Here is a 27,287-nt window from a genome sequence, read left to right on the forward strand (position 1 = left end):
CAGCAAACTGCATTTGCAAATTTTGACCTTCTGTCTTCTGTAAAGTTATTGTTCCAGCTTATCATATAAAGTTTTAAATACCAAATGCAAATTTTTCTTTGGCCGCACACTAAGCAAAGCAGCTCAGGTCACTTTTATAGATGTTTTCCTTGATTTTAATGGATAGAGGCAGAGGCATCATTCATCTGCGGCTGCATCGGAGGACTGATTTAACGCAGTGACACGACAAATGTGTCCTTTCATCCCCGAGAAACAAAGGCTGCAACGGGCGAATCCTTCTACGCATCGGTTTCATTGTGTTTTGGTGAAGAAGCATTTTTCAAAGAAGTAATGGGACCAGCAAGAGACAACAGGAACACATGTTAAAAAACCAAGGGGCATTAAAAACGTTCTTGTCATGTCCAACTTCAGCTCATTTGCTAAGAGAAAGCAGTTTGGACGGGACATGCTGGTAATGCTGATCCCTGAAACGTGCTGTTAACCAGACCATCTCATTTCGGTTCATCCTTCTCAGTCTATATGGCCCATGAAGATCGTTACCCATGTTCTCAGCCAGGGTGTATGTGTTGATTTAATGGTTTGAACTCTAATTGTGTAGACAATATAAGTGTGTAATGATGGATCACATGAAGAGGTTGCAGAGGTTAGGGTTATTCAAAGCAAACTTTGTAGCTGAATGTTTTCCTCTAGCTGTAAAGTGGTTACCATTGACATGCTGTCAATATAATGTGAGCAGATTACCTGTTTAAAAGATGAACTTCTTTGGGTATATTCCTGACATTTTCAGACAGCGCATTAACTTAACACTTTGCACAGCCACAACAATTTGATCGAGTTCCAAATAGCCAACTTAAATCTGTTGTCCAATCTGTGTCCAATCTGTTGCTCCCTGATGTGCCCTCTGCTATCTGCCAGACATTAGTCAACTAAGATGCTGAGGATGACAGAAAATTAACCTAATCAGCTCTGTGAAGACGACTCAAATGCTTTAACAGGATTAGGCCCAGGCCACTCCCCCAGCCGCCTTTCCTCCCTAAACACCTTATTGCTGTAATCTACCACACACAAGCTGACGAGCTGAGTGACCTCATTAGCTCATCTGCTCTGCAGATTTTTTTTCTTGGACTGGACACTGATCTGTGGTGTGTTTGTCTGCGCTGAAAAAACACTGGCACACTAAGGCTGTTTTCAGACATCAAGTCAATGTCCAGACATGGGTCCATTCTACCGGGGGGCTGGCAGGGCAGGTTCCAGAAAATGTTGAGAGCAACTGACTGATTTTCTTTATTCTCTCATACGGCCCCTTCCGGAAAGTATCAGGAATAGGCTCAGACTTCAGTGCATGTCTGAAAGCACAGATTCATCACAGTTAAGTGGTAGGATTCAGGCTTGAATACAGGTTCACATGCATTAGTAATGTGTCGTAACCATATGATGAGAAAACAGCTTTGACAATTATTTAAAAAAATCCATCTCAATCAATATTCATGTCTCTGCAAGTTGATTTTTTGGAATCTGCAGCAACACAAAAAACCCACATTCCTCTGAAAAGATGGATTGCCCTGGAGGTCTGTAGGTTTAACGCAGCAACTAAATACCACAACCTCCCTGCTGTGAGTCTGGCTGTGCAGGGCGTTCTCCATTTCTCTAATGTCAAACTCTCAAGTGAAAGCATAGAATATGAAAAGAAATCCAAAAAGTTTACAATATTGGATAGCCAGTAAGATTTCTTCATAAAATCTTATAAAATATATATATTTAAAATGATTATAATCCCTGCATCATAGTCTTGAATCTGACTGTGATGCTTCAATCTTTATTTCAGGGATAATCTGATGAATGACAAAGTTTTACAGGATAATTCTTTTCATAGATCATGGTTTAAAGGCCAAGCCCCAGACTGTAATCTCATTTAAGTGTCACAAATTTAAAATGTCAATGTTTCAATTATTACAAAATATTAAAATGTTTTGATGCTTACTGCAGCATCGATCCAACGGGATGCATTTCAGGCATTAAACAACGTACTGACAAGCATGAAATCCTATGATAGGATCTCAGGCATGAAAATCCCCTTAATGTCACCAGACAACAATGAGATGCAACAAGGCTTCACTCTTTATTTCCGTAATGCTGAGGTGGCCTTTTGGCTTGAGCCATTTGCCGTCATTATTTGAGTGGGTGCGAGCACAAAGCGGATGTGATAGGCCGTTTGATTGAGGTCAAATCTCTTTCGCACTCGTCCAACGCCGATAGCGCCCCACCGTCCTGACCCCTACACGGGCAGACGGGGTCAGAAGGCTCAGGAGAGAGGTGTCAGGTCAGCATGTCAGCGTCCCGCCGCACAGCGCAGGGAACAGAGAGAGAGAGAGGTATGGAGAGGAGGAGGAGATGAGAAGGGATATGGAGCGGTTGTGACAGGTGAGCTAATGGCTTTAAGAAAGAAAGGGCACAGGGATGAAGGTACAAGCTATGATCTCTTTATACAGCTTACAGTGGAACAACGTATTAAAATGAGGAACGGATGCAGAGAATAAATGAGTTGACCCTAAACCCCTGGGTCACCACCCCCCCCCCACCCGCCCAGCTTGTCCTTGCGTGTGTGATTGCTTCCACCCCCACACTGATTGACAGCCTCTGTCGTTGTTTAATAATGCTCAGGGTATTTTTCCCAGGCACTAAAAACACTGCCTGCCTGGCCGTAACATGTGGGGGGAGAAATCTGTCCAGAAATGTGGCGAATAGAAGTGAGCACAGTGTTTGTTTCAGCTCTTATACCTTCACAAAAAGACCGACCATTTAAATAACAGAATCATTAAGTTCTCATGCTGTTTAACTTTCTTATCGTACTCGGTCACTGGTGCACATTTACAAACTGTTTTTCAATGCACCTTTCTTCACAGGCGGTATCTGCAGTAACCTTATCAGGAGGGAGATTAGATTAGACCTTCCACACTTTCATGTGGGGTCAAGGTTAAACCAAGGTTATGTTAATGCTACTCAGATGATTTAAAAACATGTTTAAGTAATATTTGTGTCAGAACGATTTATAACAGCTCCAGCAGTTCAACGAGTTCAAGTGATGGATACATTTACTCAAAAATTAAATGAAGAGGTACCACTTCACTTGAGTATTTCCACACATTTCAGAATAATTTATACTTAGATTATATACATGTGTATTAGCTGTGGTTGCTAGTTACTTTTCAAGTTACAGTTTTGATGCACGGATAAAATATGGTACTTTTATTGCCATAAATGAAACTCCAGACATTGAGTAAATAAGAATGGAAAGATGTTTTTTTATTAGCTTTATGACATTTACTTCTGAAGGTCTTTCTTTCTGTTAGAGTGGTTTTTGTCTTCTCTGTTTTTAGAAACCATAAAGAATAATATGATAAAAAAACAACAACAAACAACACACTTTCATATACAAGATATTTAATATCTTAAAATACATACATTTAATATGATTCAAATTAGCTTCACCTCGACCAGATTAAAAAAAAGGCAAAATTCTGCTTTTATTTATATATATTAACACTTTTGGTCATATTAATCATGAGCAGTAATATTCTTACAATATGATAGTGCTGTATATCACTCACACATATAATTGAGGTATATATTGTAACAGTTTGGCAGTGACACTGTTGAAATCTTGGGATGGAGCGGTAATTATATATGACCACACATGAGGCTGTACTTGATGTTGCACTAAATACTTTCATTCAAGTAAGTTCAATGCTGTTTTGTCTTATTTTACCTTTTTCTGTCCCCTTTGATATAAGAGTCACCCTGAGGTTACAGCAGTCCTCTCATCTAAAAAGCTTTGATGAACTCAGAGGCTCAACACAGACCTCAGAGAGAGGACACACAAAATGGACCGATAATTGTATCATCTGCTCTAATGGCAGCTATTACAACAATAGCGATGGTGACCTGGAGGTATGGGGGCAGTGCAGAGGACAGGCCCCGCGCGCTGACCTTTGCTCGGGAAAGGGCAAACTCAGGCAAGAGTCAGGGCGTCAGGGACTCGCCAGATCGTCTGGCACTCTGAACCTTCCATTCACAGGATAACACAACAGCCAGGCATCGTTGTGACCCTGTGGGTGTGACACTCAACCTTTGCCTTAACCTCCTGACCGCCGGTCACAGCTGCAGCTGACCGGCTCGGGTAGGTCAGGGCACAGGGTCGGCTGGAGGGGGGGGGGGAGGACTGATATGATTGAGAGATGAGCCAGGAGAGAAGATGGGGGTGGAGGGTAAGAGGCAGAGAAATTGAGGTATCAGTGAGATGTAAATAGAAGAAGATGGATATGAGGAGATGAGTAGAGATAAGCCTTCGAAGGGTCGATTCAAAAACAAACTAGTTCTAGATTCCTCTTGTGGTGTAGATTACTAGTTGTGTCCATTTGTTAAGAGATCTGCATCATTCAAGACGGTCAAGTTGAATTGAGTTTGACATTTGTGGTATACTACATATAACTAGAATGGCACTAAGCAGAGCGCATAACTCCGCCAATTCCCAATAGTCCCCTTAAGTTCAACGAAGCTGCACCTAAATGCACACACTCATAGAACTCAGTTATAATATGTCATAATAATCTATAATTTGCCTCGTTTTTTCCATTAACATCCATGAAGTATTATGTTGGAAATCAGTGAAAATGTCAAAAATCTTTCAGTGTCAAAGAAAGTGATTAAAAAACAAAGTTCCGGGCTCTGCACCAAAATTAAATGGATTTTTCCCTGACCCGTTCCAAGTTTGTTGGTAATCTGTTTAGTCGTTTTTGTATAATCTGAAATGAGATTACACAAACAAAAAAGCAGACTAATGGACAGAGGAATTCTGTCCATGGAGAGGTCATGGTGGTGGAATAAAGCAGATGTTATTCAATATTTTCCTGAAATCACCAAAAAAATGAATGCAACAATTCCCAACCTGAGGTTCGGGACCCATACAAGGCTGCAGAGACTTTGAAAATTGAAAATGAATACTTTCATTTCAATCAGCATATAGTGTTGTTTTCTTAGCTCCACTGAATACAACTCACAGACATGCAACCTGTGACAAATCCATGAGTTAAAAAGTACATCTGCATGTCTGGATATCACGAGAAAGGGGGGATTTTTATCTATAATTTGGTTGAACTGACCAGTGAGTGAAAGCAGAGAGATCAAGATGGAGAGAACTATGAAAGTGCAAAGAAGACAAATGGGCTGGCCGTACATTTTGTGTGCACATCAGCCATTGTCCCGGGCCCCATCCCCCTCCTTTCTCGGAGCATTGTCACGGAAGCACAGCCGGCCAGCCCCGGCTTTATTGAGTCAGCTTGTATGGGAAAAAAAGGAAAGGACATGTGCGCTGTGGAGGTCAGTCCCGCGATCCTCAGTGGGTTCAGTCCTTGAGTCAGCCCAACACATTCAAGCCGGCATGACAGCTATTTCTCTGAAATAAGGAATGTGTCTTGTGATGTGTGAGTCCTGTTAGACAAGTTAAGCTCTGGAATCCTGTTCAGTTTATTGGGAGCTCACACAAGGGGTTGAACAGGGGGAATTCACTGTGTTTCCATGTTCTACTGCCCCACCTGCTCTATATTTACCTCTCCAGAGCCAATCAATGCCTCAACCGACTGCTTCACATGTCATTACTGGGTTGACAGAGACAGGGCCGAGAAAAATAATGTCCAGTTTGTGTTGGTGGACTCATAAACAAAGATGTTCCACTTTTCCCAGGATGGACAGAAGTGCAATAGATGCTCTGTGTAAAAGAGCCCATAGACAAAATAACTTCGATTTGAAACATTCCTGAGAAACAGGTGTGAGTAGCCACGGTACTAAATCCTCCCCATTAAGAAACAGGTTGCTGTTTAAGTTTGCACAGATGAATATCTACACTTACGACTGGTTTGCTAACTCCTGACTCCAGTAAGCTTCTGGATGTCATCAGCCTCAGGGGCTCACATGCTTTCTCTGCACTGTGAATGTTTGAATGCTGTAATCAACATAGACAAGAAGAATACAAAGCTTCTTGTGTTTTAGTTCAAACAGATTGTGCTTGGTCATAAATGTTCCTTTACACTATCAATACAGGCAATCAGCAGGATATAAGGATATATAAGAATATAAACTATATATATATATATATTTTTATATATTTATAAGTGACTTGAACACAGTATAAATCCACACTGTATGATTAAGCTGTGCTGGTTCTCTAACTGAAGAATCACAGAACAGTCTCTTCCCTCCTCCACTCCACGGCCTCCCCTGCAGCTTTGGACGCTCCACTCTGGTTGCGGTGACTGTCCGACATTGCCGCCACTTTCTGCTCCAGCCTCCATACTTGCTCCCGGTACTTCCTGCGAATCTGCCGATATGAGCTCAAGGCTTTACTGGAACAGAACACACAAGATCCAATTAGTGCTTCTCCGATTCAGTTTGGTTGCATAAAGACAGGGATGAAATACTTCTGTTGAATACTTTCTCAAGGGCTTTTCTACCTGTGAGCCTGTGTGAGCCTTGCAAACTCTCCGCTGTCTCTTCTGTCTGAGAGAGCTGTGTTCGATGATTCATGGACTAAAGCTAATCTCTTCTTCAAAGCTTGTTCCCTGAAAGCAAACATAATATTAGATACAGCAGAAGAGAGGGCGTACTGTAAAGATGTTCCTGCTTGAGGCACAAAAGATATGTCCCCAAAGAAGAGTCGTGAATGTTTTAATGGTGTGTCATTGACCTGTTGAAGACTGTTAACAGCAGCAGCTTTGTTAAAAAGTATTCACAGCTCGAGATCAGATGAGAAAGAGGACGCTCTGTGAAGCGCCTGATTGACAGAATGAATGAGAAGCTGTTTATGTCCAAGGTCTGTGGTTTTGCTGATGTTGTTTCCAAGCAACAGATCGAAACCAGCAGTGTCTACTCGGATGATTCATTTTACACTGACGACATCCATTAAGTGCATGTTTTGAATCTTAATCAGATGACAAACAATATCACAGAGAATCTATAGGGACCAAGTTTTCTGTCACCTTGTTTCTATTTTTCTCACCTCTCAAATGTTATATAATAATATAATAGATTGTACGTTCCCTTTGATAAATGATTTTATCGTAACTATTTCAGCTGGTTGAATTAGGGATGCAGTATTTAGGACAGAATACGTCACCTTTGTAGGACGGCCTGCAGCTCTTTCAGAATGGATCTGGTTCGGGCTTCAACAATGTCCCCGTCACTACCCAGTTTAGCTGCAGCCTCACAGAACCGCTGAAACAGAGCATCCAGATTATCTTTAAAGCTCAATAAATCCATTTACATTCAACCGAACAGCGATGAGTGAACATGGTTTACACAGTCATCTAAACTGAGCTAAAATAATGATTAAGTAGGAATCAGGACGTGTACACAACTTGAGATCTGACCATGTGCAGATCAAACCCCTTCGTTAAAGAAAATCAGAAAACCAAACCTCTGTGGAGTAAGATCACAGAGAGCTTGACAGAAAGTTGTGATAGTGTAAAGTAGCTGTTCAGTTCGTCATTCGACAATGACAGAGGTGCTTGGTGCAGCAGAAGACCTTGTGGAACCAAAATATCCTTCATGGCCTGAAGGGATCCTGCTTTGGTAGACGTGTGATTTCCCACGTGGAACAGCCAGATTTGAATCGGGTCGGTCACAGTGGACCAAAGTCCTGCTCCCTCTTGCTCTTTTCACCTTGACTTTGTTTTATTTGAATTAAAACCAAAAAAAAAAGCCTCTGTTGCTGCTGTACGAGTGTGTCCTACCTGCTTCTCCGTCTTACGATCCTCCTGCTCCTCTCGGAGACTTTCTGGCACAAAGACTCCAGCTGCTTCCTGAGCTTTCTGGGCCATTAAACTCCACTCAAGGCACCTCAGCTCCTTCTCTTTGAGGCGGATTAGAGATCGCAGATCTGACATCTCCTCCTGAAACAAAACTGTTAAACCATTAACCACAGTGTTTAAAGATTTACAAAGCTGTGAAGGAAGAACGTCCCCAATGGTGGATAGATCACAAGATGTAGACATTTAATCCAAACTAGCGAGTTTTACCTTTACTCATTTCTGAGTCTCAAGTTCAAAGTCCCCAGTGCATGTACTTTTGTAGGATTTTGATCTCATACCATTTAAAAATACATTCTGTATTGTGTCCATGAATTAATTTCTCGCCATTAGTGATACATGAAGGTTTAGTTCCCTTGAGTCACCACCGATTCCCCCTGATTTGGATCCACAGTAACACTATATGAGTTATTTTCTGACCCTCACTGCATCCCTCCACCAAGTTTCATGGAAACCATCTTCTAGTAATCTGTGTAATCTTGGTTTTAACCAAACACACAGACAGGAGTAAAACATAACCTCCTTGGTGGCAGTAATCAGGGATCAGTCACTTCATGCTTTACTAGAACTCTCTGACCTCAGAGATGTATCAGCAGTACCAACACTTTCCTGTGTATACCAACATGTGTTTGAGGATTGTGAGACTAAGGGTAGTGTTATTTAGAGCAAAGTTTATTTTGCCTGCAAAGATGATGCAAACGTCACATTGTCACATGTGGTCCTTGCAGCAAGAAATTTCACAGCTTCTTTCTTTTCTTTTTTTTTTGTCGAGACAGCATCTCGACTGTTCATTGTACAAATGTAAACACAGACCGTAAGCACACAGCTCCTACCCTGACAGAAACGAGTTCATAGAAGAGGGAAGCCTTCTCTTTCTTGGCATCAAGAGGTCTGAAGTTGTCTCTGGTCACGTGTCCCCCTCCGGGCCCAGCTGGGTGACTGGTTTCAGGGCTCAGTTGGCTCTCTAGCTGCTGGTTCGGTTTAGGGAGGCTAATGGCCGCCCGCTCCCTCTTCAGACGCTCAATCTGCTGACGGAGAGTAGCCTCTCGATTCGCCGGCTCAGGTGACCTGTGGAGTTACAGGTAGTGACTGATTAAACAAAATCATGGGCCAATAAATGTTCATATTTGATCTCTTTATTATTTTCTCACTGCACTGGGACATCTCTAATATCTATTAGTCTACATAACGTTAATCTTTGCTGGAGGGATAGAATGATGTGTGGCATGTTTCTGAACTGTTATTCTTCCTCTCTTTTCTAACCAATCCTGTTATGTAGCTTGATTGTGTAACAGAACTTAATGACCTCACCTCTGCCCTGTGTGACTCTGTGTTTCTGTCTCCTCTGTGACCCCTGCTGTTGAGAAGGAGGTGGACAGCTCATCACTTCCCATGTTTCTCAGCTCAGACGATGGACTGTCGGGCTGCTGCCTGTCACCGAATTCTTCTGATGAGAGGGGGAAATCTGTAAGTCCAACTGTGTGTGTGTGTGTGTGTGGGCATGACCTGCATACCTATTGTGTATGAGTGCAAGCAGTATTAAAAAGTGGTATTCAAACACCTGCTGGGTCCGTCTGCAGAGGAATGCTCTGCTGCTTCTGGGCCTCATAAAGTGACAGGAGCTCACTGTAGGCCTCTTCACACTCCTCACTGTCAATCATGTCCAAAAAACAAAACAGGTCCTCACAAGATGAGAAAAACTCAACTAAATCTTTTTAGATTGATTGTTAGATTTGTTATTGTGACACACGTCAAACAAAATTGTAAAACTGACAAAGAATAGACCTTTAAACTGGTGTGACAGGTGTGTTTTGAGCGAGTACCAGTATTTGAGAGCCGTCTGCAGGGCAGAGCAGTCGGACTCGAGTCTGCTGAGAGTAACGCTGATCTGCTCCGACTCTCCCTTCTTCCGCTCCAGAGCTGCTGTCAGACGCTCGTTTCTGGCCTTCAGCCTCTCGATGTACCTGCACGAGAGGGAGAAGGAACATCGCAAGAGGAAGAGATCGACTGAATAGATTCATACAATAAAGCAGCTGTGGAAGATGAAACCCTTGAGGACACTACTACTAGATTGGTTAGGCTCAACGTCAGACATTCACTGGTTTCTGGCTTCTTAGATGTCCAGGATGATTATTCCAGCCAAATTGTATTGGCTACTTGTCAAATTGAAACAAAAAAATCCATCCATCATCTATACCACTTATCCTTTAAAGGTCAGGGGGAGCTGGAGCCAATCCCAGCTGACATTGGATGAGAGGGGCGGCGTAGATCCTGGACAGGCTGCCAGCATATTGCAGGACCAACATACAGAGACAAATAACCATTCACACTTACATTAATACCCACGGTATATTTAGAGTCTTCAATCAACCTAACCCAAGTCTACGTCTATGGACTGTGGGAGGAACCAGAGTACGTCAATGAAATCCAGGCAGACGGGGGAGAACATGCAAACTCCACAGAGAGTCTGCAGCCAAACCAGGATTCAAAGAACCTTCTTGTTTTGTATCAGGCTTTAAATCTACTCTACTCTAAAAGCTTTACACAATATATGTGTGAGTGTATCTACAGTATAAATAAAACTTTTAAAAACCACAGAGAAACAACAATCTGTTTCCATAAACAGTTTTTTCTTATATGAAATACATGCCGGCTGTCGTCGGACAGAATACATCTATTCAGTCATTTGAATATAAGTCTCCACAGCATCATGAAACATCCCGGGCTGCTTCTCACACTCACCTGTGTAGTCGCTCTGTCTCGGTCTCCAGGCTGATGGGGCTGGGACAGGGGCTTCCTGAGGTGACAGAGCCCAGTGGAGAGCCGTCTCCAGCAGCAGACAGAGGTGTAAGAGCTCTGGATGTTCTTCTGCGCAGTAAAGGAGAACCGGGGAAGGAAGGAGAACCAGGGAAGGGAGGAGAGCCCAAGTCTGGACTGAGGGCTCCAGTCCCGGACCAGAAGGAAGGAGAGCGGCTGCCTGACCGCCAGGCCTTGTGGATACTCACCAGCTGGAAGACAAGAGAATTGTCTTGTATTTCAAACATCACTATGACCTCCGGTCTCATCTTTCTTTACATTTTGAACCTTGTCCTTGTCATAATCAAAACTGAAACCAGAGTAATTCCCACCTTGTTCCTTTCCTCTTCCATCTGGCTGATGGTGCTCTGTGCTCTACCCAGCTCCTCCTGGTGACTGTGCAAGATGCCTCTGAGAGCAGAGTCGTGTTTCTCCAGATCCAGGATTTCCCCCTGATAAAGCTCCTTTGGTAAGATCGATGGGCAAGAAATCCCAAACTCATTTTCCATCTCCTCTAATATCTGCAACCAGTGAGACAAAGTTACTGCTGATGGGAGCCTAAAGAGAACCTGAACATCAGCGTATTTATCTTTCCTTATGCTTTTGCACACGTTATTGACTCATGATGTATCAGCACCTGAGCCGCTTTGACCCGACTCTCCTGAGCTGCTCTCAGATGCTCTTTGTGCCTCTCGTGGTCGGAGGTGGTGATTGGGGCGGCCCAGTTTCTTCTACAGCTGATGGAGTCCTCCACTGATGATAACACCTCCTGCAGCTTTGTCCACACTACACCACCGCCCACTAGTGGAGGAAAAGTAGACGTACAGCCAAACAAAATGAGAGGCATTTTCATATTTTTACATGAAGGAATAACATCTTTCTTTCACACAAAAAATATGAGAATCTCTTTTGCTGATCTCATCTTACTGTGTGTTTGCTTTGCTTTAAGATATCTTACTGTTTTTTACAGATTTAGAAAGAATATTTGAATAATGCATCAGTTGTTCTTTCAGCCATAAAACTTTGCTTTTGGGTTCATTTGGTTCTTGTCTTGCCTGGCAAGAACATAGCACAGGGGCACAGGATTTAAGGACAAGGTTTACTGAAAACAGACAAAGCTACACAGTGCTGGTGCCAACCTCTGTCAGTCAGTGCAGATTTCGATGCGGCAGCAGAAGCAGATTGTCTCTCTGGGCTTCGTCTGACGAGCCTGTGAGACAGAAGGTCAGGAACCAAAGGCCTGGATGGTCCTGGTGGTCTCAAGTCCCCTGGTTCACTGCAGAGGAAGAGTAGAAACCGTTTTTACTCGTAAACAACCTTTTAGGCGCTAAGCTTTTCATGCATCTCATCAGATACTCCATTAATGTTACCTCGGGGGCTTCAATGAGCCCATCTTCTTGTTCAGTTCAGCGATGATGCTGAGCAGCGTCCCTACTTCAGCCTCACACTGAGCCAGTTCTGCTGGTGAGGGCTCGAGGTTTGCTATGAGGTCAGAGCCCTCGACGTCAAAGGTCATGTGGTCAATCACCTCCCTGTTACACCCTGACCCAGCATCCAGACTGTCACATCTCACCAGGCTGGAGTCCTGCAGGAACATGGGGATGTGACAATCAACCTTTTAGATCTATTAAAGTTATTTGTTTTTAGCAATTATTTTATATATTATTTTTTGAACAGTTCTACTCGTAAAACTTGTAAAACCATCCAGGGAAGAGTGGCTCAAAATTAAACTGAAGAAAATCCCTCAGAATGCATCCACATGGAAAGCCTGTAATGCTCTTGGACCCGACATTGTTGCTCTGCTGTTAAGCAGCTATTGTTTTGAGCAGCGGAAAAGGGGGAAACTAAAACATCCTGAGATCCAACTTCCTGCTTCGCAAATATTTGTGGACCACACCATCTTTTGTTTTGGAAAAATGTCGGCTTCATTAAATAACATTATACATACATACAACAAAATGTCTAAAATGCTACACTATCGTTAACTGGATATTTCAACAGTCAATATAGAATATAAATGGCAACATATTTCAAATTTCTTATGCCTACCATCCATCTATTCCCAGTCACATTACAGAGCTTATTGTAGTGTGCACTGGGAAAGAAGAAAAGCACTTTGGATACTTTGTCAAACAAACAATTTATGAAAACACAGACCATGTGATGCATCTACTCCGGTACCACTGATTAGACAAAACCATGGGCCAGGATTCCCACTAGTCTGAAAAGCTTTGAGTTCTTCTGTACAAAGACGCTGGTGGTCAACTTTACTTTATAGGTTGTGCAACACAACCTCCCCAATGTTTAAATGACACATTTTCAAGGTAAACACAAAGACATAACTTACCTCCATACTTCTCGATCTCGATCCCAGCAGCAGTGGTTTCTAACACAATGAAGAGGTCTTCAGTTCTGACAGTTTGTTCTGCTGTAATTACATTTTCCAATAGTGAGTCAGTCGTGCAACATTCTGCTTTCTGCACGTCTGCATGTCTGCCCGTCTCGTGTGATCAATGAAGCAAATGGAAAACACTTAGAAAGTCATCCCCACCCATTCCCTGTCACGCCGTGTCCTTTCCTGTTTTGGCTTCCATGTTTGTTTAGTGGCAGACGAGAGTCGATGCTGTGACCTCTGGACAACCTGCTCGCACAAAATGATAAATATTCAATCTAATGTAATTTCATTAGAAACATGTTGCTGTGGGAATCAATTTATCATCATGATTATTATTAAAATAATTATTATATATTATAATTTAACAAGTATTTGTATTATTAATACTGGAGTGTTTAAGTATGATATTTCTCATATGTTCTTGTCTTATAAATCTATCATTATTTTACCTTTTCTTAAAACAAATCAGGAGCAGATCTTTATTTACAAAACCATGATTATAAGAAGCTATTTTTTAAATGTGTTTTTAATGTTTTAATGTGTTTTATACTTCAATTACTCCCGCAGTATAATAATAATACAAATATTGCAGATAAGAGGACGAATAAGCAGAATTGCGGTTTTAAACTCCATTACCCATAAGCCCATTAGACGCGTAGTTCCGGATTCGATCATTTCCGGTCAGGAAGTTATCGGTTCAAAACAGTTGTTAGCTCGTCCTAGAAATATTTAGCGACTTTCAATGAGTGTCACGTTAATGAAGTTATAGAAGTTTCCCGCCACCTGTTATTACCGTAAGTCTACGATCTCCATTTAAACGCAACACGTTTCACACGTCACAACTCGCTTGCTTGGACGTATTTTAAAATGTAGCCAACTAATGCTAATGCTAGCAGCTCAGATGCTACTGTCACTAACATCTCTGCTCCTCCAGCTGTGATGAATGTCCTTCAATGTAAGAGATGGTTCTCTACTTCCGCTTTGTGAATCGCACCTTTATTCTGTAGCGTTGCTTTTACTGACATGTTCCTGAAAGTGTGATAATGAACTTTGCATCGACTCGGTTTGTTGTTCATCTCTGCAGCTTCATTGTGATCATTGCATGTGTGATGCAGTTCCAATTGAGCTCTTGTTTAGATTTAGAAGTTAGAACCTTTCTTTTATATTTACAACTTTGATTTAACTGTAGCTGTATATAGGTTTTAATGTGAGTGGATGTGCCAGAGTGTCAGTTGCCCTCTGATGAAAATGTACATGGGTGGATGACATGACGCATGATTTTTCTGTAACTAAGTGTGAATGTTTATTTAGATGCATTTAACCACTTAAACAACACATGGATGTGATGCATATTATGGTACTTTGTTTTAAACTTATGATTTTGTATGAAATATCTGTTATGTTTTGATTATATTTTAAGGTGAATACGCAAAATGTCCTGCGGTGTGACCGTAACATAGGTGAAGCATTAAACTTACATATTAACAAAATAAACCAGAAATATCTGGAGCAGGTAATAACTGCCTTGGCATTATATTGTATATAATGACTTGATTAATATTAGGTTTTAATATGCACAAAACTAGTATATTAGTATTTACAGCAAAATAACTTTCGTAACACAAATGCTGATTCTGTGGCGTGACATGGAAAATCAGATTTTTTAAACGGCAGTTACATGGACAACTATAGGGGTCCTTAGTTTATCCCACTACCAGGAAGCCCCCCAGATGTTGGAATGTACTGTGTATGTTGAAAGGTGACTGTTAACCTCTGATTTATTCCATACATTTCACTCTTTCTGTCAGACAATGAATGTGTCCGTTTTTGAATGTCCTGTAGTGTGACGGCTGTAGTTAAAAATTTGTAAAAAAAAAAATTGTACAATTTTTTTTTACATTTTTTAAATTTTTTTATTTAATTAAACCTATTAAGGTTAAACTGTGTTATTATTCAGTTAGCATAATAGCTAGGGTCAGTCTTGTATAGCAATAACTTAAAATGGCCACAAGGATGAAAATGTCCTGCGGTGTGACGGCCAGTCACACCACAATGAAATTATACAAAAAATCCGAGGAACACTAGCAGTTTAAAAAAATTCAGCATTTGAACATTATAATTTCATATAACTGTAATCCTCATTAGAACTTTATTAAAAAAATACTGTTTCACCCTTATTTGTCAACTACCCACATATCAAACATGTCACCATTTTAGTTGCGATTTTAAGGAGGTCTAATTAACTTCTGTACTGGAAATTCACGCTAAAAAGATATTCTGCATCAACAAACTCATCCTCTCCACCTTAGTATCCTCTGTAACCATGGAGACCCCAGAGCCCGGGCCAGCGGATGGAGAGGAGCTTCTGGTGGAGCTGCGACCTCGGACCCGCTCCAACCCTGAAGGAGCCGAGGACCGCCGCAGCAGCACCGGCAGCCTGGGCGGCGGCAACAACAACAACAGCCCGAACGTCCCCCAGCCTGCGGTGGGCAGTCGGGTGGAGGGCGAGGGGGAGGCGTCCACCAGCGACAGTCCGCCCAGTTCCACCACCACCACCGTCTCCACAGCCGTCGCCCAGACAGTGGTTCCTCCTGCGGCTTCGGTGGCGGCTGCAGCCGGAGCCGCGGCCCCCCTGTCCACGGCAGCTGTGGCAGTCAAAGAGAGGCCGAAGCCCCCCCAGCAGCAGCAGCCCACCCTAACGTCCTCCGTCCCTCCACCTGCAGAGTACCAGCTCCGTGTCCCCCGGGTCAACTGCCCAGAGAAAGTGGTAGGTCCACGCCACAGTTATGATTTATGATTCTCTACATCAATTTAAAACTATAACTCAGCCCAACGTTAATTTGATCCTGTGTTGTCTTCCTTGTATCAGATTATCTGCTTAGACCTTTCTGAAGAGATGTCACTGCCGAAGCTAGAATCTTTTAATGGGTAAGTTGCATTTGGATAAATTAATATTTCACTGTGTCGATGCTTCATGTTTGTGGCCACTGCCGGATTTGACGGAGTTTCCCTTTAGATCTAAAACAAATGCCCTGAACATCTGTCAGAAGATGATCGAGATGTTTGTCCGAACTAAACACAAGATCGACAAAAGGCACGAGTTTGCCCTGGTTGTGGTCAATGATGACGCCCTATGGGTGAGTCCTGGAGCTCTTTAATCTCTTCCAGATGTTATGGCTGTCTTATCTATCTGTGCAATATCTATATACGACTGTTGTCTGTTTCTTCCTGTGTAGTTGTCAGGCTTCACGTCTGACCCCAGGGAGCTGTGCAGCTGTCTGTACGATCTGGAGACCAACATGTGCGACTCCTTCAGTATCCTTTAATTCTTAAACAATTAAATTACATTTCAGGCCACAAGCACAGTAAAGGAATTAAAGTTCTAATCAGTTTGAGCCTTAACTATCTTCTGTAGACCTGGAAGATCTTCTCAATGTGATGTAAGTACTGACACTGAATACAAACCCTTTTTGGTCTCGATAAACACGTGACAGGTGATTTCATCGTCTGCTCTTCTTTTTCCAGCCGCCATAAAATCGAGCTTCCGTCGATGGAGAACGTTCAGACCATCCCGCCGCCGTACGTGGTGCGGACCGTGCTCATCTACAGCCGACAGGCGGGACAGCTTCAGTTCAACCCCTCCGAGGCTGTGAGTGTAAGTTCAACACTACTGATCTGTGCTGAAGTATTTAGTTTACTGTCGGCTGCTTTGAGCCGTGACCTGATCCTCTCTTGTTCTTGTGTCCTGCTACAGAAAATGCTGCAGTCTCCATATTTTTTCTTTGATGTGGTTTATCTGCACAACGGGGTGGAGGAGCAGGGCGAGGAGACGAGCTGGAGGGTGAGTGGAACAGCCGCTGGAGTCAGTTTCATCTGTAGTTCATGATAAGACACAATTCAATAGTTTGGATCAGTTTACTTACGTGGGACACTGCACTGTATTTAAGCAAGTGACCGTGGGTCTTTAAACAGACCTTAAAAAGTATTAAAAGGTCATAAATTCAGATTTGATGGGTCAATTTTCTCTACACTGCCAGTTCTTGCCAGTAAATTCTTTCTAATCAGTCTGCTGACTTGTTTATGAACAGGTGGAATGATAAGTGAGAGTGATACTTGTGGTTAAAGCCAATTGTGCTGAGTGATAGTGGGAGTTTAACATAAATTTGTTTACATGGAGCAGGAATATTTACTTTAGTTTTGTTTTTCCATCGCTTGTTTTGTGGTAAGTTGTGTGAAAAAATGTTTCAAAAGCATGAAGAGCTGTGTTAACTGTATTTGTTTTTTTTTCCATATGATTCCCAGGTGTATTTATGCTTTTTTGACATTTGACATTTTCTGTCTCCAGGACAACTACACTTCTTTCTGCAACCTGGACTCGAAGGGCGTGTGCTATCACTTTGAGGTTTCCCTGAGCGGCCCGGCCATCGAGCTGCACAACTGCATGGCCAAGCTCCTGGCTCACCCCTTGCAGAGACCCTTCCAGAGCCATGCGTCCTACAGCCTGCTGGAGGGGGAAGACCCCCAGGACATTGAGGCAACCGTCTGAAAAACGGGACGCACTCACAAAGCACTGCTTCTCTGTGACATGTACACACTGTAATTCAACAGAAAAGGGCCTGTAGGGGGGGAGTGTTTCCAAGTACAAGTCATTACTGAGGGTTGTTTCCCATTTCCTGTGACAGAGCAACGATTCTGGAGTAGGTGACTATCAACACTATCATGGTGTCACAGTAAATGAGTCATTTATTGTTCTACGGTGGGGAAATGATAAAACAATCTGGTTGTTAGCGGGAAAACATCTGAGTTCGCTGGAGGTGAGTGATGAAGTGATGAAGAGGATGTAAGAGACTCCAGAAGATGGACACGAGTCAAAAGAGAAGATTAGGAAAGAATAAATAAGTAAAGTAGAAGCATAAAACTTTCTCAAACACACTCCCTTACTGTTTGTTTTTCTAATTGAACTGAATCCTGGAGGCTCCAACTTCTGTAATATTTCCTTCCCCTTGTTAGTTTGGAATCTTTCCACCTTTGTTGCCTTTTTTTAAATCTAATTTTATTTTATAAGGGGTTATTTTTAATCACATGTCACTCCTGTATGTTACACAGACAGTGAAAGTATGTACAGTAATATAAATGTGGCCACATTTGATTTAGATGGTTTTTCCCTTGAAGGATCTTCAGCTTCAGTTGGTGAATAGTGAAAAGGCCCCTGGTGGCACTGTCCTCTAGCTGCACTTGAAACACGTTGTATAGATGAGCTTTTTGAAGCTGTTCCTGGATATTAAACAATAAGACGTGTTGAATCATATTTTCCGTGTTCGTGTACAGTTTGTGTTGAGTTGTGTGTTTGTGCTTGCTGCTGTTCCGTCAGGAGATGGCAGCAGAATCCCTCATGAGAGAAAACCCTCTGAATTCAAAGTCCTCTGCAGAACACTGGTGGTCTGAAGAGGAGTTTTTTTTTCTTCTTCTTAGTTATATGTATATCTTTTATATTCTATAATGGCCATTTTGATAGAATTAATTTGCTTTGATCAGTGTTGAGGTGATTAATATAGTTTTCTACTAACTTTGCTGAGTCCAGAGCTTTTATGACAGTGATTAAGCAGCTTTTGCATCTATTGTTGAAAATCTAATCTCTTATCCACCTATAGCACGAATATTACTTCAGTGTCAACTCTATATTTTCCTGTCCCCCTAAAGGCCTGTGGACTTAAGAGGGGATTTTATCTCAGGCTACACTCATAAGGTTTCCTGTTTTTGTCCCGAGGTTGATCCGACATCTGTCCCGACTCCTGATAGTCACTCATCTTCTGTCACTCGAACGTACCTTCATAAATTAGTTTTTATCCGGTGAGGACAGGTTGTCACCGGGACAATGGGGAGCAGGAAAACCCTGGGCTCCGAGGACCTTTCCCCTTTCACACCCTTCCCCAGGCAGAGCCGACTGTTCCTCACGTCATCAGCGTGGACAACAGTGCGAGGGGGGGGGCGGGGGGGATCCATTACATCTGTACTAGAGGGAGAATTTGTTATTCCCTCATCCCAGAAGAATGACAGGTCCCTATTGTTTTCATTCCTTCACTCCTCCGCAGCCGCGACTCCTTTCCGTGCTGGCCTGGAACAGGATATGGTGGCATTTTTGGGGGGGTTGGTTGTTTTTTCTCTTCTTCTTCTTTTTACTTGTTAAATGGTTTACATTGTTCATCTGGAATTCTACAACAATCTGTAGCAGCTTTATTTAAATGTGAAGTCACGGATGATCTTTCCTGGTTTCTGGTTGCAGACTGTAATGGAAAATAACCAGGTACATCTACTCAAGTACTGTACATTTACTACAGATTTGTCATACTTGAGTATTTACTTTTGAGGCTATGTATGACCGCTGCTCCACCAAAGTTCAGAGGACAATCATTTTCACATTTTTTTTTCATTCTACTCCAATTATGTGATTATTGTCACAAGTTATTTTTCAGGTGAAATTTTAAGATTTACAGCACGATCATCTTAGGAGCACAGTATAAACTGGAAAGTAGAGTTTGACACAAATAAGGATCAGAACTCAGTTTGAATTTCAGAGGTGCACATTCTTAAATACATTTGGAATTTGATCAAACCACAAACAACCAATAGCAAGTGCTGCACAGACAAATCTTGTTTTATAACTCGTACATGATGGTATTTTTCAAATTTACTATATCTTGTATGTGATATTAATTCTTTACTACTGTCTATGTCTCTATTATTACCATACAACCTCAACATCTCAGCATTGTGGAACCACATAAGACTATAATTTATGAACATTTTATTGGACTAGGTCACACGGCCTCATATTCAATTATAAAGCTTCAATACAGCAGATGTGAGGAAAATGGACTTCCACAGGAGGCGACATCTTTTGTCCAGCAGTCAAACTTTTGTAATGAACAATATTTCCATGTTGAATGAGAGAGAATGACTAATTAGTAATATATCCATCCATTATCTTTACCACTCCTAGTTGGGTTCGAGGTGGGGTTCACTCGTGGGAACAACCTGGACAGATCCACCTGTCCCTCACTGGGCCACAATACAGAGACAAACAACCATTCACACTTACAGACAATTTAGATTCTCCAATTAACCAAACCTCCGCCTGAATGTCTTTGGAAAAGTGGTTATTTTAATTATACATCTTTTATAAGTGTTCAAACCTTGTTAAAGAAAATACCTCCCAGTAACAAACGAACATTCCGTGACATTGGTCTATTTGCTCATCACAGTAGGAAAACTTGTGGTTGAGTTGGAGGCAGTAACTGTGACAGAGGTCGGTGAGGGAGGCGAGGGAGGGAGGGAGGGAGGTGAGGGCTGGGCCAGGATGGCCTGGAAGTGTGCCTCCAGCAGCATTTATAAACATGGCCCCCTGACAGACCTGAGGGTCATTGTTTACATCCATCTTTACGTGCCATTTCTGGTTCTACGTCTCCGGCACCCTGACAGTGCAGCTGCAGGAGACCGTCCGGCTTCCTCCTCTTCTGTGTGACAGCAGTGATCTTGAAGACTCTGGACCTGTTCTCCAGGGAAGAACACATCGGCTGGAAGCAACCAAAACAATTCCTGTTTAGATCTCCTGAACACCCAGCTGCAACCATTTCTCCTCCAACAGCCATGTACAGCTCCAGCTACTCCCAGGCCAAGTTTGGCCTGGAGGCAAGGGAGCCCTTGCACAAGCCCAAAGGAAAGAGCTGCGGCTACTACATGAGGATCGTCTTCTTCTTCTCCTCCCTGATCCAGTCCCTCATCATCGTGAGTCTGGTGCTTTTCGTCATCTATGGAAAGCCAGAGAAGTCTGCAGAGGCGAAGAGGGTCGAGGTCAGTGGTTGCTTCTTCTTCAGAAAATGTTTAGAGATACGAACAGAGAAATCTCAGTTTGATTATTTTATATATTAAAGATAATTTCCTGACTTGTTTTAAGACAAATACTTACATTTGTATTCTAATTTTTGTTCCCATAGATAACATTGCAATCAAGTGAAGTAACTTTAAACAAACCCTCTTTTTTGTGGAATGATCTTTCAGAGTATTGTTAGGTTTTAAAAATGAGATGGACTTATTGTCCACCTGTGAAAGAGAGTGATGATGATGCTGAGTGATGTGGTTGTTCCTCTGAAGGACCTGGAGCAGAACTTCAACCGGCTGAGTGAGAACAACATCCAGCTGAGGAAGGAGAAGGGCGAGCTGGGGGCTCAGCTGGCAGCTCGCACTGGAGAGAAAGGTGCTCTGGAGAAGGAGCTGGCAAAGCTGAAGACTGACGCCAACACCACACAACATCTGCTGAAGAATAAAGTGGTGAGTAGATGATTAATATGGAAAATATCTAACAAGAAAAATAACCTAGAAGCAGCAAGTCACAAACTATCAAGTAGTTTTAAACATGTTTTACCAAATCTTTAAAACAAAAATTAAGGTTAAAAGGTTTTAATCCCTAGTTTTCTTTGGGTCACCGGGGTTTTAGTTATAAGCCACAAAGCATGATTTTTGATTTTGTTTTAATCTTTTCTTTCATGCTCAGGCTGCCTGTGAGAGAGCCACTGCAACAACACTCAGCCTCCTGCGGCGTCCCACTCCTCCGATCCAGCTCCCAGTTCCCGTCACCAGCAGCAGTATGTGCTCCGATCCCAGACTAATACTGTGCTATGTAAAATACACTGAGACTAATGTGGCAGTCATTCATAAATAAGTGAAATGATGTAAAAATAGAGACTGGACCGAATGATTCTATGACTAAGTGTTTCAGATACAGATAAATAAAAATGAATATAGGTACGACTTTCTAAAGGGTCCATAGCTTCTAATAAATGTGATTTATTAATGGTTTAAGACAGTTATAAGGTTTTGAGTCTCAGGTTGGGGAAAATATCTCTGGCTGTTATTTAACTGATGGTTTAATTGACAGTTTATATTTACTTATTAATGATTTATTAACATTTATATCAACAAATCTGTTGGTTTATTAGAAAAAAAATAAACTTGTAAATTAATTTACTTTCAAGAGTAAAGTATTTCTTGTTAGTCTTTAATAGCTGATATATAAGACATTGTTAAATCATTTTTTAGAAATTAATAATGCCTTTCTTTACAACTTGTAAACCCTCTGTAAAGTGTGATCTATATATAAAAAAACTCATAACAGTATAATTCTCCCATTTAATGTTTCCTGTCTAAACACTGTTCTTTTCTCCAGGTGAATTAAAAACGATGCAGAGCCTCAACGCTCAGCAGAAAGCAATGATCCAACTCATCCAGGCAAACTTCACCCAGATGGTTCAGTACCTGAGCCAAGAGAGAGACAATGCCCTCAAAGACCGGGACACACAACACCAGGAAGCCATCAGCCTGCGCAGGGAGAACACCATGGTGAAGGACCACCTGACCACCTACACCAGGTACAGTGCTGTGTGTGTCTGTGTGTGTGTGTGTGTGTGTCTGCTCGCTGCGTGTATCTGGAAATACTAAGATCAAACTGCTTGTTATTATATGTTTTCTTTTCCCAGGAAGTGCAAAGAGGACTTTGCGAGGTCTTTGGACGGGATCACAACGGTGACCAGGGATTTCCTGAACCGCATCAACAACCTGTTCCCGCACCAGATGACCTTTCACCTCACCTGTGACAGCCAGCAGGAGCAGATGGAGAAGATACGGAACAGCTGCACCAACCTGTCCAGAGACGTGGAGAACAAGTTCCAGATATATCTGGACAGAGTGGGCAGCAAGGTGCGTGCATGTTTTGTCATTAAAGTGCGTGTGTGTGATCCTTGATGTTGTTATTTAAGATAACAGATGGACGGACTAGAAACCTGTTGGTAAGGGGCAGAGATATAGCTCAGTTTTAAATAGAAACTAGATCAACAGGTAAAAGAGTAATTTAGATCCTCAACACCTACTTGGCTATAAGTATGCAAAAATCAGCAAAATGTACTTATAGTACCAAAAGTAGAGGTACTGCACTTGTTCTGTAGATATATAGTATGTATTGTACAGTATTTCAAAATGATACTGATGCATTCATGTATAAAATACCTTCTACTGCTGATCAAGGCAGGGGTTGGACACCTCAAAAGGTCAGAAGGAAAGTCTGAGGGGCCCTGAGAGGATTAACAGTGTAAGAAGGGGATAACATTTTATATTTAAAAGTTTTATTGAGGCTTAAACTGTTTAACTTGAATCACAGGAGAGATTTAGAGGCATTTTAAATATTATATGTGTTTGTTATTTTCCACTAATGTCTGCAGATGCTATAGAGCACAACAGGAAAGATTTCCCATCACTGCTTTCCAACAAAAGCAGAACAATACCACCAACCCCAAAAAAAGGAAATTAAATTCCACCATATCCTGTTTAAAACGAGTTCTAGTGATTTCAAGCTGTGGTGCCAGCTCTGTTTCTGTTGGCTTAACTGTTCACAGTTAATATTTCTCTCTATCGCGAAAAGCTGGTGGAATATTCCAAACAACCAAGTGAATGGGAAACCGGCTCCTCCAGGGAGGAAGTCTGAGCGCAGCATCATTCGTGATAAATCTAGTTAAAGAGAGACACATCCTCTGAGGTGAAGTCAGGGTCAAAGCAGAGGTGAAGTGTGTGTCTGTGCTGATACAGCAGCAGCAACACAAACACCTCAGCAAGTAGGCTTGAGCAATATTTCCTTTGGGTGCGAAACTCACTGAGGAATCAGGAGCTGCTGTTTTCTTTGCTGCTGAAATATATCTTCACTGTGTTTATCTGAAATCATCTTTAAGTTATTTTCATGCAGAAAGATCCAAACTCTATGGAGGACCATACATGATTTAAGTATAAATAAATAAATAAATGTATAATTAATTCAATAAATAAATAAATAAGGAAATACATAAATTAATACAGAAATAAACAAATAAATACGTTTATAACAACAGAAATGTCTAAATAAATGTCTTAAATATATTTCCACATTGATTTATTTCCTGATTTATTTATTTCAACATTTCAGTGTCTTTATGCTAATGAGAAAGGCGGGCCTAACCGCAGAGCTTTAACGAAAACAATCAATTAAAGTTTCTTTTGTCTCCTTTTTGTCGGGTGAAGATGGTTGTTTCTAGTGAGCATTTTAAGATAAAAATATATTTATTAATAAATATTTATTTTTATCGGGGAAAGTATGTAGAAACAAACACAACCAGCAACAGAACATTCATGACTGCATCACTCTTTTTAATGTTTTTTAATTGTCATAATATATGAACAGAAATTCAACAGTTACACAATAACTTATAAAATACAAAAAAATATATTCATTTTATTTTCAATATTGATTAATCAGCTGATTATCTTTTTCTATCTATTTATTGTTTTAAATTAGTTAAAAAGGTCAGAACATGTTAATAATCAATTTACAGATATATATTTTTCATACATCGATATAAATGTGATATCATCGAGGCAGCTTGTGATCTAGAAGTCACACAACGACTCTAAACGAAAATGAAATGCATAAAACTATTTGCTGGAAAACAGTTGAAAATGTTTCTAAATGCTTGTGTGGTAAGATTACTTTTGCGACCTCTCTCTACACGATTCTCGAGTTTTAGTTGTGAATCTAAAGTAACTTAGAACAAGTTCGATAAACATTAAATCTTTTATACGACATCTGACCTGGGCCGAGTCCTGCAAAAGCTGACATAAGCTGACTTTTCAAACCGTACATTAAAACTTACGAAACCAAACATAAGAAGCCGTCATCAGCGTCCGAAGCAGTAAACAGTTGATTTAGAGCAACAATAACATGTTTTGGTTCCTCTGAGAGACAATGAGCATGATTCTGTTCTTACCTCAGCTACAAAGACTGAACACCAGCATGACGTTGAGGAAAAGGATTTGCATCGACAACATTCAGATAGAAATAGGCACCGTCAACAAAAACTGGTACAATTATGGAAAAGGCGCCATCTGGAAACACATTTGCTACAGAGAGTCGGACACATGGTTCAACTAAAGCCCATTAACTCTCCCTCTGTCTGCCAACCAGAAGGGCACTCAGTGGAGGGCACACCTCCACCAGGGCCCAACTGTCCCCTTGAAGTCAATCATCCAAGATCAAGACCCATGAAATATTCTCTGGGAAATCAATGCAAATGTAAAAAAAATACGAATCAAACCCCAGGTTCACCACTTGGTCCAGGTCATACCAAAGTTGAATGATTTCGTTCATGTCTGAATTTGATTTGACATTGATTTGAATGATTTTCTTGGTCCAGGTGTCAGAGATCCAGGCGCTGTCCAGTCGTCTGGAGGTGCAGACGATACATCTGTCGTCCGATCTGCAGCAGTGTGAAACCAATCGCAGCAAGACCATCGCCGAGGCGGCCAAGGAGCTCCAGCTCAAGCAAAAGATTCATGACGACCAGGTAGATGTGATCTGAGCAAGGTTGTGCAGTGTGTTCAGATGCATGTGTGTTGAAGTGGAGATATCAGTCTTAATAGAAATGTTTCCCATTAACACATGAGTATTTTGTTCAGGTTGAAAAGTTACTGATGGAGCAGAACAGGTTGAGGGATGAGAAGAAGCTGCAGGAAGATCGTTTGGCCCTGAAAGAGCGAGAACTCAAGACCCTGCAGCAAATGCTTCTTGCTCAACCCGCTTTCAAGGTAAAATAAACACAGATGATAAATAAAAAGGACACAGAGGACATATGACTACTTTGTTATTTTTGTCTGACATGAAATTAATGAGGAGGAGGAAGTGCAGAATGAAGCCATCATTCACTTGTGACGGAAATTCATTTTCGTGCCCAAATAAAGTGTTAAAGGGTCAAAAATCAACTGCTTCAACCTTCAGGCTTAATGTCCTATTCATAAAGAAGATTTTCTCCACTGGTTATATTGACATCAGAGCAGAAGTCAGGTCTTAACGCTGCAGCAGCCGGAAGGACAGGCGAGGAGAGATAATAAAAAGTCATGAGTCATCTCTGATTCCACAGTTCTGGGTGAACAGTGCAGGTGTTCATGAAGAGTCCAAGGAGCTGTGTCTATGTGTCATGTTTAATAAAACCATCTTGTCCTTGCAGCCTGGTCTTCCTAAACTGGGAGGCCTTCAGCCTGCGTCCCAGCAGGAAAGACAGACTGTGCCTAACTGGCCGACTAACGGAGTAAACGGCATCAACAAACCTGCAACGGTAAACTAAAGGGAAACGTACAAATCTGCTGTTTATATTTTGTGTTTACAGACGACGCAATTGCTGAGCAAATACACATTAATTCATGCACATTTGCATTTTTTATTATTATTATTGTAAAGAAAATGTTATTCTGCAAATTTCATCAACTTTAATTCAAGTATTCTTGATCTGACACATTTCATTGTGTCACATCATTGATGGTTAATCGTGGTTGTTTATGTTTTGTCTTCCAGGGGAGATGAGAGGAAGCAGCCGAGTGTATATATTAATATCCTGATCCCGCCCACTCCATCAGACACAACCTGTAAATACTCAGCTTCCTCTTTAATGACACAGTTGCTGTGGTGCATGCTTTGTGTAGCTCTGCTTTAAACTGAAGGTTCCTTTGTGTTTTTACTCGTGTTTGAGCTCATTTACTGTGAAAAGTCTTTGTATCTTTACTCTCAGATAAATGTAAAAAAAAAAAAAAAAAAAAGGTCAATGACACTGGTGTAAATATTTTCTATACTCTCTTTCTATTTTTTATGTATGTAGTTTAACAAATGACACTGGAAATTCTTTTTATTGCCATGGAATCAAATAAAAGAAATGAACCCAAACAACTGTTCTGTCCCCGGCGTCTTTGTGTCAGGAAAAATACAACAAAGACTTTGGGCAGCAGCCGCTCACTTGTCTGCTATAAACAGAATCTTCTCAAAATAGCTGCATTTGCGTTTCCTGCCGGTTCACACGTTTGAGTTTCTACCTCAGCCCGGATGACGATAGACTCACATCGAGTCATAAACTCATCATCACAGAGGTCGTCCTAAACAATGTACAGAGGGAAAAACCAAAAGGAAGAAATCAGGCGTGAATCAGACGGATGGTTGTAGTTTTTATTGCTAAGTGAACGACTGCGAGTTTATTCATTGTCCCTTTTATGGTGCATTACAGGACAGTAGCTGTTGTATGAACTGCCCTGAAGCTTTACTACTTCCTTTTCCTCTAATGACCACAAAGCCATGAGCAGATCCAGTCAGCTGGTGTTTGCTGTTGTATGAATGTGTT

General features: G+C 41.5%; 3 protein-coding genes and 1 long non-coding RNA gene across 6 annotated transcripts in view; 3 read left to right on the forward strand and 1 right to left on the reverse strand.

The window, feature by feature from the left end:
* Positions 1-10,424, forward strand: part of LOC133011022 (uncharacterized) — a 17,848-nt gene extending 7,424 nt beyond the window's left edge. The window contains exons 2-3 of the long non-coding RNA XR_009680711.1: positions 9,228-9,326; positions 9,778-10,424. This is a non-coding gene — a long non-coding RNA (uncharacterized LOC133011022). The remainder of the gene's footprint in view (positions 1-9,227; positions 9,327-9,777) is intronic.
* ushbp1 (Usher syndrome 1C binding protein 1) lies at positions 3,469-13,135 on the reverse strand. The gene is made up of 14 exons (XM_061078695.1): positions 13,003-13,135; positions 12,026-12,240; positions 11,795-11,931; positions 11,293-11,456; positions 10,988-11,176; positions 10,602-10,867; positions 9,683-9,823; positions 9,421-9,509; positions 9,171-9,306; positions 8,693-8,927; positions 7,785-7,943; positions 7,169-7,266; positions 6,507-6,614; positions 3,469-6,398 (listed from the first exon to the last, which is right to left on the reverse strand). The coding sequence occupies exons 1-14, from the start codon at positions 13,006-13,008 to the stop codon at positions 6,233-6,235; spliced, it is 2,109 nt and encodes a 702-aa protein (XP_060934678.1). The 5' UTR covers positions 13,009-13,135; the 3' UTR covers positions 3,469-6,232.
* On the forward strand, positions 10,637-17,676 carry babam1 (BRISC and BRCA1 A complex member 1). 3 transcript variants are annotated; one of them, XM_061078698.1, is made up of 9 exons: positions 10,637-11,124; positions 15,360-15,817; positions 15,920-15,978; positions 16,067-16,187; positions 16,287-16,365; positions 16,466-16,490; positions 16,576-16,705; positions 16,805-16,891; positions 17,396-17,676. In XM_061078698.1, exons 2-9 carry the CDS (start codon positions 15,374-15,376, stop codon positions 17,594-17,596), a joined length of 1,146 nt encoding a protein of 381 aa, XP_060934681.1. In that variant the 5' UTR covers positions 10,637-11,124; positions 15,360-15,373; the 3' UTR covers positions 17,597-17,676. The 3 variants fall into 3 exon arrangements, with proteins under 3 accessions (XP_060934681.1, XP_060934680.1, XP_060934682.1); XM_061078697.1 differs by lacking the exon at positions 10,637-11,124 and adding an exon at positions 13,741-13,844; XM_061078699.1 differs by lacking the exon at positions 10,637-11,124 and adding an exon at positions 13,741-13,844 and having other exon boundaries at positions 16,576-16,699.
* Positions 17,677-20,635: 2,959 nt separating this feature from the next.
* Positions 20,636-26,618, forward strand: plvapb (plasmalemma vesicle associated protein b). The gene is made up of 9 exons (XM_061078716.1): positions 20,636-20,901; positions 21,202-21,378; positions 21,602-21,692; positions 22,274-22,475; positions 22,584-22,803; positions 25,320-25,469; positions 25,582-25,710; positions 26,130-26,237; positions 26,474-26,618. The coding sequence occupies exons 1-9, from the start codon at positions 20,698-20,700 to the stop codon at positions 26,480-26,482; spliced, it is 1,290 nt and encodes a 429-aa protein (XP_060934699.1). The 5' UTR covers positions 20,636-20,697; the 3' UTR covers positions 26,483-26,618.
* Positions 26,619-27,287: the final 669 nt, after the last annotated feature.

The sequence above is a fragment of the Limanda limanda genome, chromosome 9, assembly GCF_963576545.1.
Source record: "Limanda limanda chromosome 9, fLimLim1.1, whole genome shotgun sequence".
Taxonomy (NCBI): Eukaryota; Metazoa; Chordata; class Actinopteri; order Pleuronectiformes; family Pleuronectidae; genus Limanda; species Limanda limanda.